The sequence below is a fragment of the Ostrinia nubilalis genome, chromosome 6, assembly GCF_963855985.1.
Source record: "Ostrinia nubilalis chromosome 6, ilOstNubi1.1, whole genome shotgun sequence".
Lineage (NCBI taxonomy): Eukaryota > Metazoa > Arthropoda > Insecta > Lepidoptera > Crambidae > Ostrinia > Ostrinia nubilalis.
In genome coordinates this window covers 4,526,050-4,544,343 of record NC_087093.1, presented here as the reverse complement: position 1 = coordinate 4,544,343, position 18,294 = coordinate 4,526,050, and the positions used below count along the sequence as shown (strand labels likewise).

The window sequence follows — 18,294 nt, the reverse complement described above, 5'->3', positions numbered from 1 at the left end:
AATATCTCTACGCGTTCATGTGAAAAAGGGTAGGTAGTAAGTTTATAATTATTAAAAAAATATTTTATGTCATGTAAGCAAAAATAATATTTTAAATTTTATATAACTTCAAATTTATCATTTTCGCAATTTTTCCTTTATCTGTACTATATAACGTTGCTTTGTGCCGAATTTCAAGATTCTGAGTTCACAGGAAGTACCTACCTTGTAGGTTTTGATTCCCTAGCGTGTGACGGAAATTCGTCTAAGGTGTCGGTATAAACTGCTGTATCTTTTGATCGCGTTAACTTAGAAGTTTGATTTTTTTACTTCTTAAAGGGACAATAGATCTAGGTATTTGGTATAAATTTAAATTTGATACCTTTATTCGTTCGTGAGAAATAAGGTAGTAAGTTTCATTTTATTAAAATATTTTTATTATATTATATAACTAAAAAAATGAAATTTTCGCAATTTTTCCTATATTTGCATTATATGACAATGCTTTATGCCAAATTTCAAGATTCTGAGTTTACGGGAAGTATCCTGTAGGTTTTGATTCCTTTGCGAGTGTCGAAAATTTGTTGAAAATATCGACATAATCGGCTGTATCTTTTGATTGGCTTGGCTTAGAAGTTCGATATTTTCACAGCTTAAAGGGACAATAGACCTGAGTATTTCATGTGAATTTCAGCTTGATACGTTCACGCGTTCTTGAGATAAAGGGTCTTGACAGACGGACGGACGGACAACAAAGTGATCCTATAAGGGTTCCGTTTTTTCCTTATGAGGTACGGAACCCTAAAAATGATACTTTTTGAAAAAAATCTGCTTTTAAATTCGTGTTTTTTTGGTTATTTGATAAATTTCTCCAAAACATGCCCCTATAATAGGTGGTTTTTATTACTTTGTATTATTTTCTATCGTATTATCTTTGTAAAACCAAAAATTTCATTGTCTCTATCCCTATCACAACATTTGCTATGAAAGTTTGAACAAAGGCCTGCCACAACATTATTCTCCGCTACAGGTAGAGACAATTTTAATTTTAACTAAAATGCTTATTTTACTTCGAAATCTTTTGTTTTTATTTGAAATCTAACTTGTCTTTATAAAAATTACAAATCTAGAGCCATTTTCAGTTTCGTTGTTAACGAAGCGTTGAATGGCGCGCCCGGAGAGGCTTATTTCAAACGATCATTGCAAACGTTGTGATAGGGATAGAGACATGCGATTTTTGGTTTTACGAAGGTAATACGATAGAGAATAATACAAAGTAATAAAAACCACCGGTTATAGGGGCATTTTTTGGAGAAATTTATCAAATAACCAAAAAAACACGAATTTAAAAGCAGATTTTTTTCAAAAAGTATCATTTTTTATTATTTGTTGGCATTTTTTGTGTATTTTATGTATTTTTTTAGTATCGCCTGTTATTTAGCATTATTACTGTTTTTATTTTATCAGGATATACCGCTTAGTTTAAAAGTTATTACGTTTTCTTTACAATAAGTAATCGGAAGAAAAAAAAATCTATAAAAAATTAAAAAAAATCTCAAAAAAATTTTGACCTCTTTTTTGTCGATAAAAATAGGTCTAGTTTCATCTATTTTCATATGTACACTTTAACGTGACTCACACTGTATATATCATTTGTGTTTTCCGATAACGTCATTCTAATAAAATGTGTTTAAATCAAATAAATAAATGAAAGATCCGGTTGAAGGCAGATTGTTTAGGTTAATGGCGACTAAAATAACAGGAGAATGAGAATAAATTAATTAAAGATAAGATTTTGTATGGCAATCCAATCCTGACATTACGAACAAATCCAATCACGTTTTATTTAGCCGAGTCAATTTACTAACTAGAAAATTAATGAAAATATCAGTAATTAATAAATTGTATTGACTGACGTATGATGAAGTAAAATTTTTGAGAAACTGCCTTCATAAAAAGGAAATGAATTGAGAAATGCGCCTTGGAGTTAATTGATATGTTATAGTCAAACCTCGAAGTTCCGGCACTCCTAGGTTTGACTAGTCAATCCTCAGGTTCTGACTAGAAGTCTTAGTCAAAGCCCAAACATTTCGGCCTTTGACTAAATAATGTTAGTCAAACCTAGGAGTAACTAATTTGGTCAGGCAATGGTCGAAACTCAATTTAATGAAATCGGGGTTTGACTAAAGCCTGGACCAGGCTTTAGTCAAACCTCAATTAAACTTTAAACTAAACTATACTTCATTCTGATCTTGAACTTTTTGCATAGGCGTTACGGTCGGTTTTCACGCGCACGCGCAGCTGTCTCTTTAGGTGAAGGTACGAGTAACTAAACTTATTTACTGAGGTTGTTTGTCAGTGTTTCTAGATCGATCTTGAAATTACTAATTTTTAGAGTACTGTTACCTTAAATTAAAGGATAAAGAGTTAAAACGCGACCCTATTACTATGACTTCGCTAAAGGTTGTCTGTCACCAGGCTCGTATCTCATGAATAATTCTAAAAATATTTAGTTTTTTATTCACCTTTAAAATAAATAATTCAATAAAATACGTAATATTTAAAGGGGGCTCCCATACAGCAAACGTGACTTGTTGCAGTTTTCTACTCGATATTAAAATGTAAACAGGTGAACCCTTGAAATATTCACATAATATTTAGTTGCATATCTATTTTAAAAATAAATCATAAAATTAAAATAAAATAAATATTTATGGGGGGCTCCCATACAACAACAAAGTCTCACGGAACCCTTCGTGAACGAATCCGACTCGCACTTGGCCGGTTTTCTATTTGCCGTCTACTTTTGACCGAGTCTGCCAGTCGTTTCTAGGATTGACTAGGCAAAGCCCGAAACCGGTTTTTTTAGTTTCGACGTTTGACTGAACAGTTTAGGCACTTCTAGGTTTGACTTAGTCAAAGGCCGAAATAAGAATTCACTTCGGGGTTTGCCTGAAGGCCTTGGTCAAACCTAGGATAGACCAGTCATTCCGCGAAGAGACTGCATATCGACCTTTGACTATAACAGATACATAAGTAATGAAACAATAATTAACATACTATATCAAAACTATTATGTTACGAAACTAGACAGAAACTTATCGACTTATCGGTGTTAATTCTATAAAATGTTCTATTTATTATTATTATTAATGACCGAGAACTGTATCATTAATTAATTAAATTAATAACTATCTTTTGCCCGCGGCTTCACCCGCGTGAAATTTAGTTAGTCACAGATCGTCATAAATTATAACCTATGTGTTATTCCGGGTTATAAACAATAATACTGTAAAGTTTCATCAAAATCCGTTCAGTAGTTTTTGCGTGAAAGAGTAACAAACATCCAGACATCCAAACTTTCGCATTTATTATTAAGTAGGATTACCTACACTTTATATTTAATATCAAATACTTCAATCTGATCTGTTTCACATTGTTTCATCGATGGCAACTCATCATTGCCTTTTTTTTTGTTATAAAAAATCAATAGTTAATGATGACTTGTCGGAAAATCCTTGGGAAAAAGAAATAATGTGGTTACCAACTAGTTATTCTACCTACTTAAAGCAATCTAGCTGGTCTTTAACTGTATAAATGCGATGGATTTGCTAATAGATAATAGCAGATTCGTAACAAAATAACAAATAATAATAGGTAATGTGGGAAAAATCACTTAGACTCATGCGCGCGGTTTCAAAATTGGCTCACGTGGATAATTTGCTTAGTTCATAGAAAAAATCGTACACACAGTTACGTAAGAATTTAAGTTTAATTTAATAGACATAATGTTAGGTAAAATAAGCCTTAATCTTTAAAAATAAAGATAAATGGGCAACCGCGAATTAGATTTTGAATATTTTTTTTTCACGAAAAATATTAAAGATTAAGAATAATAATTAAGATAAAGTTGTATTGTTAAATTGGTCTAGAGCTTATTAAATTTTGGATACTGATTACAAAATCACCCTGTTTTAGATTATGAGTAGGCTAGCCTACTACGTTACATGTTTTTATTTGCGTGTTGCTATTACTTAACGCGCAATAGACCGCATCTTCATTATAGACGTAGAGGAATATAATAGATACTGATGAAATAAGTTTGGATTGAAGGATTTTATTGCTAGCAAAGTGCCTATACTGCGAGTCTTGGTTTGGCCAAACCAGCGCATGGCGGTGGCGATCGGTCAGTAAAATATCTCATTAACTGTCCTCCATTTATGTTATTTAATTTATTCACCCGGTTTATAATTTCCCAGTAGAAATCAGTAGGATCGCCATCGCCATCGCGCACGCAGGCTGCACGCGTTGGTTTGGCCGAACCTTTACTCTGTCAGAGAGGGTGGCGGCTACCATTGACCTTTGATAGTTCAAACAAAAGACATCGTCATCAAAACAGTTTACGATAACACATCAAATAGGAATTTCTAATTTTAACCCAGTTTACGGAAACCAGCCCAAGGTGAAGCTTATCTGCCTCGCGTGTTTCCACATATTCACAATATTGCACTGCCCGCAGTAGATATTGATATAATTGCCCAATATTTATTTATTTAAGGATAATCTACTACATAAAAATAAGTCGGGTTTTCCTCCCTGACGCTATAACTCCAGAACGCACGAACCGATTTCCACGGTTTTGCATTCGTTGGAAAGGTCTCGGGCTCCGTGAGGTTTATAGCAAAGAAAATTCGGGAAAAGGGGGTAAAACGGGATCCACGCGTACGAAGTCGCGGGCGGCCGCTAGTCTATACTAATATTTAAATGCGAAAGTAACTGTCTATCTGTCCGTCTGTCTTGCTTTCACGCCACTGAACCAATTTTGATGAAATTTGGTATAGTGATAGTTTGAGTCCCGGGAAAGGACATAGGATAGTTTTTATCCCGGTATTACAAACAGGGACGCGCGCGATGAAGTTTTTCTGTGACAGACAAAATTCCACGCGGGCGAAGCCGCGGGCGGAAAGCTAGTAGTCTATGGATCCGATTACAATTAAAACAATTTCATAATTCGATTAGGTATCTAATCGATTTAACTATGAATACGAAAGATGATTATAACACGACTGTTACTGGTTATTATTTTCTCCTTTGAAACATCTACCAGTGGCTAGGATGCGGGCTCACATCATTTTACCGATTTTACGCGATAAACCCATACATTTGTCGTCGAAAATCATCGATAAGATTTTTGCATGGCGCACATCCTAGCCCGGCTGGTAGGTATCTTAATATAGACTGTATCCGAAAATATGTAGATGGGTATAAACTAAAAACTTCTTCAGATAAAAGTTACCAAGCGATCAAAAAACCGGCTTTTAGGTAGATGAACAAGGATAAATACAGAATATTTTATGGCTAAAGTTTATTATTTATTTTTTATTTTTTATTTTTATTTTTATTTAATAAGTACACATACAGGTTACAGTCATTTACATATCAAAATACATAAACAAAATGAACACTGTCTAGACTCTAACCTACAAGTAGCGTACATTTAAGTTACGATGATTTTCATTTACGTTGCACAATTAATAAACACATACAAAATGCTCAAATACACAACCCTATAAACTGTGTTAAAAAATTTAATATGCTTGCTGCTTTTGCATAACAATTTATATAGGACGATGTTATTTGAGTTAGTAAACACAATCTAAATAGTTCGTCTCGTCTGGGATCCCGAGCCTACGCCTGACCTGCGAGATAGTAGGTCGCAGTGCTGTCGCTTGATATACTATTGCCCATTACTACTGTTAATTAAACGATCATTTTATAGGAATAATTAATATGAATGTTAAGTGTAAACATGCTATGTGAGGAAAAATGAATATAAAACCTAATTACTTTATTTTTCTGGGAAAAGGACGAAGTAATGTGGTGATCTCAAATTAAGGACAGTGATCTACGTTTTTATACCTGTTTATGTAACTAATAAGTATATGTTATAAAATACGTGCAAATTTTCAATATATACAAGCTGGATAATTTAGCTCTCTTCTTCAAAAAGATCATCGGGCTGTACCGGCACTTTAGTGGCTCTAGGCATGTTTTTCTCATACCAGCGTCTGCTAGTGTGTAAAAGAAAAGGATATATATAGATAAGGATATACAATGTTACTTTCAAGCTAGATAAGACCTACTTACATACCTTGTTAAAACAGGTTTATCAACTTATATGGGCCCTACTTGTACCTATACGAGTAGATTCACGCATTGGTCAGTTAGCTATGTGCGTTGCAATCTAGAAAACTGGATTCTAACCCTTTTTACGAAAAAAGAGGGGTGTTATTATAATTGATCCGAAAATGAAACCGGAAACAGGATGACATGGAGTTTCAAAATGTGGTATTTGTGCAATAAAACCAAACTATTGAAGTAAAATCTTTGCATTGTTCACAAAAAATTTATAAATCTGGTCTTAATAACTCTTACAATTTACTACCGGGTGTTCGTGGAAGTAAACAGGAATTTAAAGTCATTTCTTGTCTATCTACTGTACAGTACTTTCCTTTGATTAACAAAGTATTTAATTACTTCTTTTCATATTCATATTCATATTCATTTATTTGCTCACTAAGTGTAGGTACATAAGGTCTTATAACTAAATACAGTGCTTAAAACTTCTCAATGTCATTCGACCATTTAAGTTACTTGTACTTAACAGGATTAAAACTACTACTTAGGCTTTACCTACCTGCGGAATGACGTTTTAATTATGTGTTTTCAGGAGTTCTTATAAGTAAAGTATAATTGGAAATAATTATGTATGTTAAAAAAATCTTTAACTTTACATTTATAAGACTACGAGAGCGGTTCGTGGACGTAGGTCGCATCCGAATCAGATAAAATACAGATCTACAAAACACTACAAAAATCTGATCTAATGCGTGAAACATCATATAACAAATAGTTCTACGATTACTCCGGGACTAAACTTATATTCTATTACTTATTGGATTGGACGGTCAGCGCGAAAAAAGTAGTCTTTACTTACCTACAGGCCTATAGAGAAGCTATCGTAAAAATTCTTGCTCCATTTTTTTATTTTTTATTTTATTTTAGGAATTACAAACAAATGTGTTACAGAAATTAACATAATTAACATTTTGGAAAGAATTACTTGAAACATGCAACTGGCTGACAATAATGACTGAGTTTCTCGCGCTGCTTCTTCTCAGCACTGGCCCATTTATTATCCTGAAGCAGTGGTAGGGTTAATACTGGGACGTGTAAAAGTGCTTTTTATAAGCCTATTTGCAAAAATAAATGAGTTTGATGAGTTTTTTTATACCGCTAAATCTCTTTAGGTACTTACATGAATGTTAAAGGTTGTTAAAGGTGCAATACAGTTGTTCAGTTGAATACAGCGAGTGTTCAGTACATTTATGGTGGCGATGGTTTACAGTAAGTGAAACACAATGAACCAAATATTTTATTTTGCGGTTTGTGGTTAAGGCTTAAGGAAGCAAAAAGCTCTTAAAACTTTTACTGTTATATGCATTGCACTAAGTCACTGTTGGCCTTGCATGAGAGCACGCCGGCCGTTGACCGCACGTGCAAATTCTTAATGTCAATAGACTATTTAATTAAATTCGCGTAGATATTAAAACTTCGCAGATATTTTCATTATTGCATAATTTCGATATTGGCTATATTTCCTCGAAAAAAACAATGTAGAAGGTGCTAGGTATGTTATTTTTTTTTTATTATATTAGAATTCGCACCCCGACTCTACCTTTTAAAACAAATACAATGTATAGTGTGATCAGACACCAAGCGAAAAAATACACATGAAAAAAGTTATTGTGAAAAATGAGATCTGAATTTTTCGTTATTTGTCCTTGTGAAAGGGTTGAGAAACGTCTTCTGAAACACGAATGTAGGTTTTCGACTCTATTTACCCTTGTCAGTTACCCGAGCTGAAATTTCGCTTTAACTTAGTTCATCATAATTATAATTACTTAGTCAGAGCATCTATAAGTTTCATACATTATATTTTCATTAAATAACAGCGCAGTGACATCGCTAGATAATTTATTTTCTATCGTCGGCTTACACGCAAGTCAACGTGTTACAATAAACACGGTTGACGTAGTTGAGTAAATTACCTATTATAGGTAATTATAAAAAGTTTCCTAAGCCCTTTGTTTTGATTTACATCAGCCATAGATATTGAAGGTCGCATCAAATTGTCGATGGTTGCGTTGTGTGTTGTTTATGAAAGCTGGTACTACAGTCACGTTGCGATAATAATATGCACATTGCACGTGGTTTTCAGTTCAAATAACGATAAGTCATTTTAATCTTTCATAAATATTTATGTAATTATTTCGTAACCTAGATAAATATATCCGAAATTGTAATTTTTCGATCAATATTAATATTTTATTGATTTAGCAAATTTTAAGAATAATATGGTTTTTAATGCTCTTGTAGCATTATATGCTGCAATATGTGGGTATCGTCCAAAACTGATATATTTCAGTCAATATTAATATATGATTGATTTTGTCTAAGATGTTTTTATGGTATGTCATATGATTTTGTAAAATTTTGACACGAATAATAATAATAGTCCTTCCTTCCTTAATACTCTATTAATTCTGCTTTTTGAAAGTAGAGGAGTACCTAATTTAGCAAACATTTGCATCGGTTGAATATTTTTATACCGAAACCGGTAACATTGTAGATTGATCCGTAGTGGTCAAGCCGGTTTTAAACGGCAGTCTTACAGAAATCAAATTAATGTCTATGAGATAAAAAAAATAGCAAAATCGAGAAATCCGCAAATCTTTAATGTCAAGTTTGCAAAATAAATAGCTTCCTTGAAGGAACTTTAAATGCGAAAGGACAAAACAAAGAAAGTCATTTTATGATATTACTGAAAAGGTTTAAAGATTATTATTAAAGTGGAATCATTTTCTCCATCCATTTAAGCAAGATGATATTATCTCGTTAAAAGAAAATGGTCAAAGATTTGCTTAGATATTTTTAAACGATATTATCAATGATTTACGAATTAATTACTTTTCTATGCTTAAAATATACATAAAATGTCATAAGGCATATTGTTGTGGGGCTCAGCTGCGGACATTGAAACTGTGTTTGTTCTGCAGAAGAGAGCAGTGCGGGCCATTTATAACCTTGGACCCCGATTTTCCTTGAGAGAATTCTTTAAGGAGATTAATACTCGTATACTGACAGTAGCTTCACAGTTCATTTATGAAAACCTTTTATAGGTATGTTCGCAAAAATATAGAGCAATTTACTAGAAAGAGTGATTTACACAAGTTCAATACAAGAAACAAAAATAAACTTGCCGTTCCAAATTTCAGACTGCACAGTGCACAAGATTGGTAATTCATTTATGGGAAAATGTATTAAACTTATCAATAAATTACCACAAACTGTTGTAGAATTGCCCATTCATAAATTTAAAACACATATCAAAAGCACCTTAATGAAAAAGGGCTACTATAAAGTTGATGATTATATAAAAGATAAAAATATTTGGAATATTTAACTACTTAGCTCGCATCAATACTTATTTATTTTTATTTATTTAAACTTTAATGCCAAAATAAATTTGTACATAAGGCGAACTTAATGCACTAAAGCATTCTCGACCAGTTTACCTTTGGGTTGAGCAGAAAAGAAATTTGTTTGGCGGTACTTCTAGTGCAGGAAAGAAAAACAAAAACAAATAATGCTACATACATACATAAATAATATATAAAATATACAATAAATAAATACATACATAAAATAGATTATTGGGTTAAACTGAAATTACAATTCATGAAGATGAGATCATTTGGAGGAAATGGTTATGGACTGATTTTTTAAAAGAAAACTTACTCGACGCTTGCCTGGTCTCTTCAGGCAGAGAGTTCCAGAGCCTTATTGCCTGGAGACGGAAGGAGTCGGAGAGAAAACCAGTTCGGTGAAGAGGGGTGGAAAGAACGTATGACTATACATAATTTGTATATTTTAAAGACTGTAAACCCTTGAAAAGGAGACAATAGTGACTGAGTTTCTTGCGCTGCTTCTTCTCAGCACTGGCCCATTTATTGTCCCGAAGCAGTGGTAGGGTTAATATTGGGACGTGTATAAGTGCTTTTTTAAAGCCTATTTGCAAAAATAAATGAATTTTATGAATTTTTATTTTATGAATTTTATGAATTTAAAATATGTTTTTCGAATGTTTCGTTAAACACCATAATACCTTCGCAGCAGCAGGCCATACAAGTTGACAATTTGATAAATAAAAAATTGGTTAGGACGAATGTGCAATTTTTAAAATGCTGGTCATTTCACCTTGATTTTTTAGTTAATACTATAAATGCTGATGATGCCGGCCCTAAAACCAGGAACAGACATACACGGTACTGTAACGATCCTTTACGTACCTAGTCACAAGAGTCGATGACACTTTTACAACCCAATCACATTATGAATGAATTACTAGCTTGTTTTGACGTAAGTGTAAGTATAGCTTCGCCTATAGTTGGAAATACATCAGATACCTTTGTTCTCCTCTCAAATAGGTATACCTATTAAACAATGACAAATCATTTTCAAAGATTACTTACCCTCCACATAAAAACAAACATTCAAAATCCGCTCTTCCATATCACAATATCAGTGTAGTAGATTAACAGATACCGTATAATAGTTATACTTAGGCCCAATAAATCTTAAGTAAGCGGGTTTAATAATACGGAAGAGTTAGTTAAAAAAAACGTGTTTAGTTTTGGCTAACGCTATATTTGTATATTTTTATCGCAGTACAGTCGACAGCACAATACATCAGAGTACACAACGTTTATTGCAAAATAACCTGTGTTACAATAAGTTAAGACACAACTGCGTTAAACTTGATGTGCTGTCGACGGATCGCGGACCAATGCTACAGGCAAAAAAATAAAACCGACTACAAAAAACATACACTAAAAAGTAGAAAAATAATTACTAATTACTTATTTATTAGGACGAATTAATATTGATGTATACGGTGTATACCATGATTGAAACTTCTGGAGTCGGTGCCAAGATTATGAAACGTGTGAAGTTTGCCTCCTTTTTTGAAGTCGGTTAAAAACAGTCAATGGCGAATGGAGAGCATTCCCCACTCAAGTGGTTCATGGCTCAAACAGTCTAGTTTTTAGTGGGTAGGCCGCAGGCCCACTATTTTGGTTGGAAGAGCCCTGCAAAAACCACTAGGTAGGACTTCTCGACGGGAATGTGAAGCGTCACGTTTGCGGTTTTGTTTTATTTTCTAAAATTTTTGATTAAGTAGGTAGTTCTCAAGTACTGAGACTCAAGGGATGGGAAGGTGTATCATCTATCATTCTTAATTATATCATTTAATTAACCCAAGTCCCATCCCACTTGGCCCCACTTTATAACTCGTCTCACTTGAAACTTGAAAATGGCACAAATCAAGTCGGTCTCGACGAATATGGCCAACATAAAAAAAGAAGAAGAAAAAGAACCCACTAGGTGCCCTCGCAGGTATATTACATACCTTACATTTTCCTGGCGATAAAAAAACAAAAATGATGTGCCGACCGTACATCGGATCGAAAACGGACTTTAACACTTGACCATTGCCTCAGCGATGTCGGATAGACTTCGTTGCTATTGACCCAATTGAGCGTCTGATTGCACAGTTCGTCGGCGATACAAGCACATTGACCCATTTTTAAACTTATCGGTGGAATAAACAGAAAATAAACTTATTTGGTAGATGAATGGATTATGTTGAGTGTTGAGAGCCAGCGTGGTATTTTGGCATAAAAATGCTGAAAAACCTGCTAATAGTGAACCGCGAAACTTCAAAAATAGTTTAGAAATTACGAATTACGAAGTAATAAATTGGTTAGAGCAACAATTGTATTTTACAGGTAGGCAAGCCATAGAAGGCAAGGCAAGGTCAATTTTTTTATTGTTACTTATTTCAATAATGATTTAATTTTAATCATTACAGTTTTACTACAGCTAACGAACCGTGTGAAAACTACGTTTAATTATTATAATAATATCATGTTAGTTTAAACCTTGAGTTTTATCAGCTTGGAACCTTGCAAAAAATATTGTTTCTAACAAATCCTAAATTAACGTACATGAATATATTCCCAGTAATAAATTTATGTTATCTGTATAATCTACGCTTTAATAACTGCCTATAATAACACGAAATTGGAATCAATTGACTTAATTAAATATTAAATACATCCTGTTATTTACATCCAATGAAGGAATTATTATTATAATCATAGTTTATAAAACAAATTAATAAATTCTTGTCCTTTTCATCACAAGGAATGCCATCGTCATCTATCGTTAACGCAGTACTAGTGAAGATGTTTGATGTAAACTCACACTTAGGCCCAGAACAGACGGTGAAACGCAACTGCAACGAAACTGCAACCACACAACACAACCAGTTTTCAAACTGGTCGCGTCATGTGTGGTCTCTCAACGGACGCTATGGCAGAAACTTAGATGCAACTCAAAAGTAACTTGCAGTTGCGTTTCACCGTCTGTTCTGGGCCTAAGCCCCCTGTTGGCATAAGTCCGCTACATCCAAGAATAATCGATTTACCCTGTGATATCATGATAATTATCATCTCATCTATCCATAGAGTTACTCTATGCATCTATCATTCATAATTTATTCCATAAATTGAACGACTATTATTTAAACTTAAATATCAACAGCTTTTAGCACTGTGCACTGAACTAAATTATTTAAATAAATGACGAAATATACGGAGACGCACCAACACGAAGCAAATATCAATATTATATCAATTAGAATTTCGTAGATATAATAAACGTTTTTAGAGGTTTGGTTTTATGTTACCAACCGAATTTAACCTTCAAGCGGGCGCGCGGCGTCGAATCGACCGCGCCTAACACATTTTTGTTCATAACTTTTTTTTTACTTGTTACACATATTTCTCATTTTTAGTAGCCTGTCGTTTGCTCATTATGAGTGAAATAAAGAGCTTACCTCAGCTCTCCGCGCTTTTCCCACCCCATGGCTTGCTATTGTTTTAGTCGCGGCGCCGGCGTCGAAAGCACGCCACGCGCCTGTCGTCGAAAAGGTTACGCGCGACTCTCTATGCGATATAACATTTCTTCGGCTATCACTCAATATTATTGAATTAAGCTTGCAATACTGTTTTTTCTTATTAAATAAGTCGTAGACTGCTAGTACAAAGTGAAATAAAAGAGGCATTACTAAGAAAAGATAAAAAAGAGAGTGAATCGGAGCTCAGAGACCAAGCTAAACTGGACCAAAATTATAAAATTATGTTTTATCATTATTTTGCCATTTTTATCGTTTTTACCAGGTATATGAACTATTCAGAGGTAATTTAAAAGATTTTGTTCCAAAATTGGTTTTTGATTCAAATAATATTTGCGTTATGTTAATTGATGAAATAATTGATTCTTTTACTTAATTCAAATTACTTTTGACTTTAATACAATCATAATATATCTGCGTACAAAATAATAAATGATTATTGTAAAATAAGTGCTTTATTTCTCAACTAGACCCTATAGGTCTTTTCGGTTACGCGCGACCGCTGCCGTTACAAAAGACCGCGCGCCCGCTTGAAGGTTAAAACCTCCTCCTTTTGTTGAAGTCGGTTAAAATATGCAGCTAATAAGCAGGTACCTGTAATAAACTACTTACTTATTGCATTGCGAGTGATAGCTTTGTAAAGACTAAAGACGAATGCATTTTATTGAGTGGATTTACAACAGGAAGCATTGTTATTAAAATATAATTTAATTTTGCAAAATGTAGACCTTCAAGGTATACAACCTTCACTAGATGGTGTTTTTATTTTTGCAAAATTGCACAAAACTTTAAGGGCCCACTCATTTCAAGTAGGTACCTACTTGTGAGTACTTTTCAATCTGTAGCTAAAACGTAAAGCTTTTTATAAAGCTTAATGTAAAATAACTTTATGATTAAATATTGTACTTAATAATTTAAGATATTACACATAATATTTAAAATACTTTTCCTATTAACAAGGTGTGCTCTTAGCTTCTTTCAACTTCTTAACAACATTTGACAAACTTACGTTTAAGACAACAAATGCAAGTCTATAAGGGCAAATTGTTTCATGTCAACATTTCTGACTTGTCTGTCCCTGGAACTAGACTATTCCCACCTCTCGTTCCCACCGCTGCAACTTCTGTGTAGCCAGGATCTGCAGTTTAACCGCCAAAAAAAACAACCAGTGAAGGTCAAGTTTGTCACGGGTCGGGGGAAAGTTAAAGTGTCTGACCCTGTAACTGAACCGGGAAACTAAGCTCGTGAAACCGGTAACTTGAAACAACAGAGAAATGTATCAAAATATAGACTGACCTTGAGTTTAGAGAAATAGTTTATTTTTCATCATTACTCTCATTTGATTTTATCGATATTTAATAAGATTTTTGGAGTATGCTGAAGATAATTATTATAACGTGAATTTTGACGTCCGAGTCTAAGTCCCAGTCAGAAAATATTTTTAAATTTGTTGTTATGACCTCAAATAAAAGGGGAATGGGCCAGGCAAAGAAGAAGTATTAGTGTGCCTATCACATTTGATTTTTCATAATCACATTTGATTCATGTTCGATCTATAAAATAATCACATTTGGGTAGTTCTACTCACGGTGGAATTATTTAGGACCATAAAATCAATATCCAGTTTTTGTTAGTAATCAGTATAATCAGTGACTAAAGACCAAGAATATACTGCAAACTGCAACATATCCAATTTTTAACGGGCCAGACAAAATTATGATAAATATTGATTTTATAGCGGTTTTTCTATTTTTCGATGGACAGGGAAGTGAGAACATATACAGGATAGTGAAAATTTAACTGAAAGATGCATTTGAGTTTATAGTCTTTATTCTAAAAATTATAAAAAATACTTTTATGTGCATCATAAAGGTCCACTAACAATTGAACATGGAACTCATTTAGATTGCTTCTTTTTCCGTCACCTGATCTCTTTGACTTTTCCCTACTATTCGTATCTCCTTCTATTATCTTCCTCTTCTTTCCTCGACGCTTTTCTTCGACTGGAAACAATTCGTTAGTATCTATTTTCGGCATCTCCAGCAATCCATCAGGATCATCAATGTTCATTCAGTCCCAGTACACTCGTAAGGTCAACCAAGTCTGATGAATCAAAATACTGGTGTTGCAGGCATTACTGGTCTCAGTTTCAGATTCAGTTTAAGCGTCATCAACATTTGCTTTCATGGAAGAATATTTTACGATGCCTATTTGGAAGTGCTCGCACACGTTACTGCAAAAACAGCTAAAAGTTTGTATAGAGTCAAGCAAGTCAAAATGGAGTATCCAGTTTCAATGGAGTGTATGCATTTGCCTGCACTTAGTGTATTTGTCAAATGCCTTTATATGGCAGTAAGTTTTGCTGGTTAGTCGATACTAACTTTTCCATTTTCTTCGTAAACCCAGGGAAATGATACACAGGGAAGTGAGATTTTTGATGTATTTTGCCAAAATCATGAATTATATAAACTTCATATCAAATTTAATATTATCAGTCAATGGACGCAAGCGAGTTTGACAATATTGTTTCATAATTGCCCTAAAATAATATAAAATACTGTTATAAATACGTAACAGATGAGTGAGAAGTTGTCTGGCCCAGACACGACAGACGATGATAACAGCGTAGCTGCGTCTAACTGACTGACGATTTGGGCGAAATAAACGTTTCACTAGGCGAACTTAACTGCATACTTAAATACATAAGAACGACAACGTGGCTTACCCTTTGTTTTGTTACAGATTTTAACGTGTTTATAGGTGGCAGGGAAGTGATACTTAATTCGTGTCGCCTTTGTTCAGCAATCAAAAAATTATGTAAATAGGGAATTCAAACATAATCCATATAGGTTAAATGAAAGATACACTAATGGTTACTTTAAATACAATGTTATTTTTGACTAATTATATTTTTATATATTTTTTATTGTGATTTACATCATGAATTCTGGAATGTCACCCCACAGGGAAATGAGAATTTTTCCCATTTGAAGCCATTTTTGTCTGGGATGTTTTTATTAAAACGTGTTGAAATTCAGTGACCAAGTACTATGTGAGTTAAACTTTATTAATACCCTAAAACGAAAACTATTAATTGGTAATTTAAGGAGCTGCAAGTTGAGCCCCGTAAAATTCCCTGATTTGTAGAACTACCCATTTGATTCATTGAATGTTCACATTCAAGTATCAAATAAATAAGTAGAATGGGATCAATCTCAAATGCATTTTTGATAGTAGGAAAAACGTAACTTTTTAGTGCTTTGTCATTTTTTTTATTTATCAGCCATACTATGTAACTGACAATGTAAATAATTTATACCTAAGTATTAGGTATTTTGTAAATAAAAAAGGTTAAGAATGAATTTATTGATTCATATTTTTTTGTTTGAATTACCTAAAAGATATGATAACCCAGCTATGCTAAAATTTAAGTGCATAAAATCACCCACAGATAAGAGAGTACCTAATCATTATATCGCACCGTGAACGTTAACTTGCAAGCAAAATGTAATATAAAATGCAAAACTCACTTTTAGAACGCAATCCCTCGGACACTTTCATGGTTAGATTTGTAAATTCAATGTCAACAGAACTTGACAAAGGCATATTCACTTGCAGCGTCCTGCATTCCCGATGCTCTTTCCCGCGCACTTTCCTCCCCAAACTTTGGAGCATTGCGAACGCACTGGCCATTTTCACAAATCACAAAACTAGCACAAAAAATATTAAAAAAACATAATTCGAATATCTGTTGTGTCAAACTCAAAAATTAAAAAGAAATATTTCGAAATTTTAAAAAGAGAACGTGTTTGTTTTCCCCCGCGTTCCGTTTCAACAAATACGCGCGGTGTGCGAATCGCCACGAGTATCGCATGCGACTGCCCGCGAGTATACTCACTCACAAATTCGATTAAAAACTTGTAACGCAAACTAGGCGATGGTGACTAGTCCGATGATTTTATAATTGGTCATTATTCTGTAATTACGTATCGAAGTTAATCATTATAGGGCTATGTAACATTTGTGTGATGTCTACTTTTTACGAGTTTGTGTCCATGTAAAATTAGTAAGAAAATATTTGAAAATTCAATTTGAATTACCGTAAAAATAGATATATTTTTATATTTTAATAGGCGATTTATTCTATTTGATACTATCAAAAATATTTAGTTAATATTTTCGGAATTTCCTAATTAGTAATAAAACCGGTACATTATAACAGTACATTAAGGTGAAGAAATACCGTACCCAGTCCAGTTATTTCTGAGTCAGTATTATCATCGTGAGGAATGTGACGCCACAATGAACAATTTATTGTTCTAATATCAGCACTTTACCTATTTGTAGCCTAGATCGTATTAACGTGGCCTATTGATCATTCAGTATTTACGCTAGCCTAAGAAATTCTAACTTATGTAAAAAAACTACATAATATGCTATTTTTCTTAAGCATTGTTATGAAGAGGAAAAGGAAAATATATTCATATTGCACACTTGTTGGTTGTCAAGTGTGCGTAATTGAGAAGTTACTTAATGGTAAACCACTCCATAAAAATTACCATGAAAAGCGTGTGCGTGTTTCACTCCATATGTTTATCTATGTGGCCCTCAGCAATTTAAGGCACGGAAGATAAATTATTTATTTAGTAACATTTTAAATATGATTATGTTTAACTTATTATTATCATGCATCTACAATAGGCACGGAATAACACACACATTCACAGCATAAGTAAATAACCTCCTATATCATTTACATTAGCGTATCGGTATTTGTATGTAACGCAAATGTGTTAAATCGCAGAAAATATGTTTGCTTATTATGTACTCACATGTCTTTCTTTGCTTAGTGAATTATAGCACAAGTAGCAAAACTGTCGCTAAGCAAAATACGCATAAATTCATTGACACATTTGTCGACTAAAAAACTTGTGAAATTTCACACAACTTATTTTTTTCCTATTACAGACCATTTGGTAGTAGTAGTACAGATGTTACAGTCAAAACTCTTAGGCTGGGTTACACCATCTTACTTTAACTTTGACAAACGTCAAAAATCGGTTATCGTTAAAGTTACGGTCAAAGTTAGGTGGTGCAACTCAGCCTAAATCGGTCAAAAGTGATTTTGACTGTTGCCCTTGGTCAATATCACTTTTGACTGATTTTTGTGATTTGTCTACAAAATTATCACACCTAACTTTGGGGCTAATTTTAAG

At 33.5% G+C, this 18,294-nt stretch overlaps 1 protein-coding gene across 1 annotated transcript in view; it reads right to left on the bottom strand.

Moving 5' to 3' along the window:
- The window catches only part of LOC135072789 (uncharacterized), a 72,282-nt gene extending 55,326 nt beyond the window's left edge, over positions 1 to 16,956 (bottom strand). Inside the window, exon 1 of the mRNA XM_063966826.1 lies at positions 16,609 to 16,956. Coding sequence (XP_063822896.1) covers positions 16,609 to 16,771 — 163 coding nt within the window. The 5' untranslated portion in view covers positions 16,772 to 16,956. The remainder of the gene's footprint in view (positions 1 to 16,608) is intronic.
- Between the last annotated feature and the right edge of the window lie 1,338 nt (positions 16,957 to 18,294).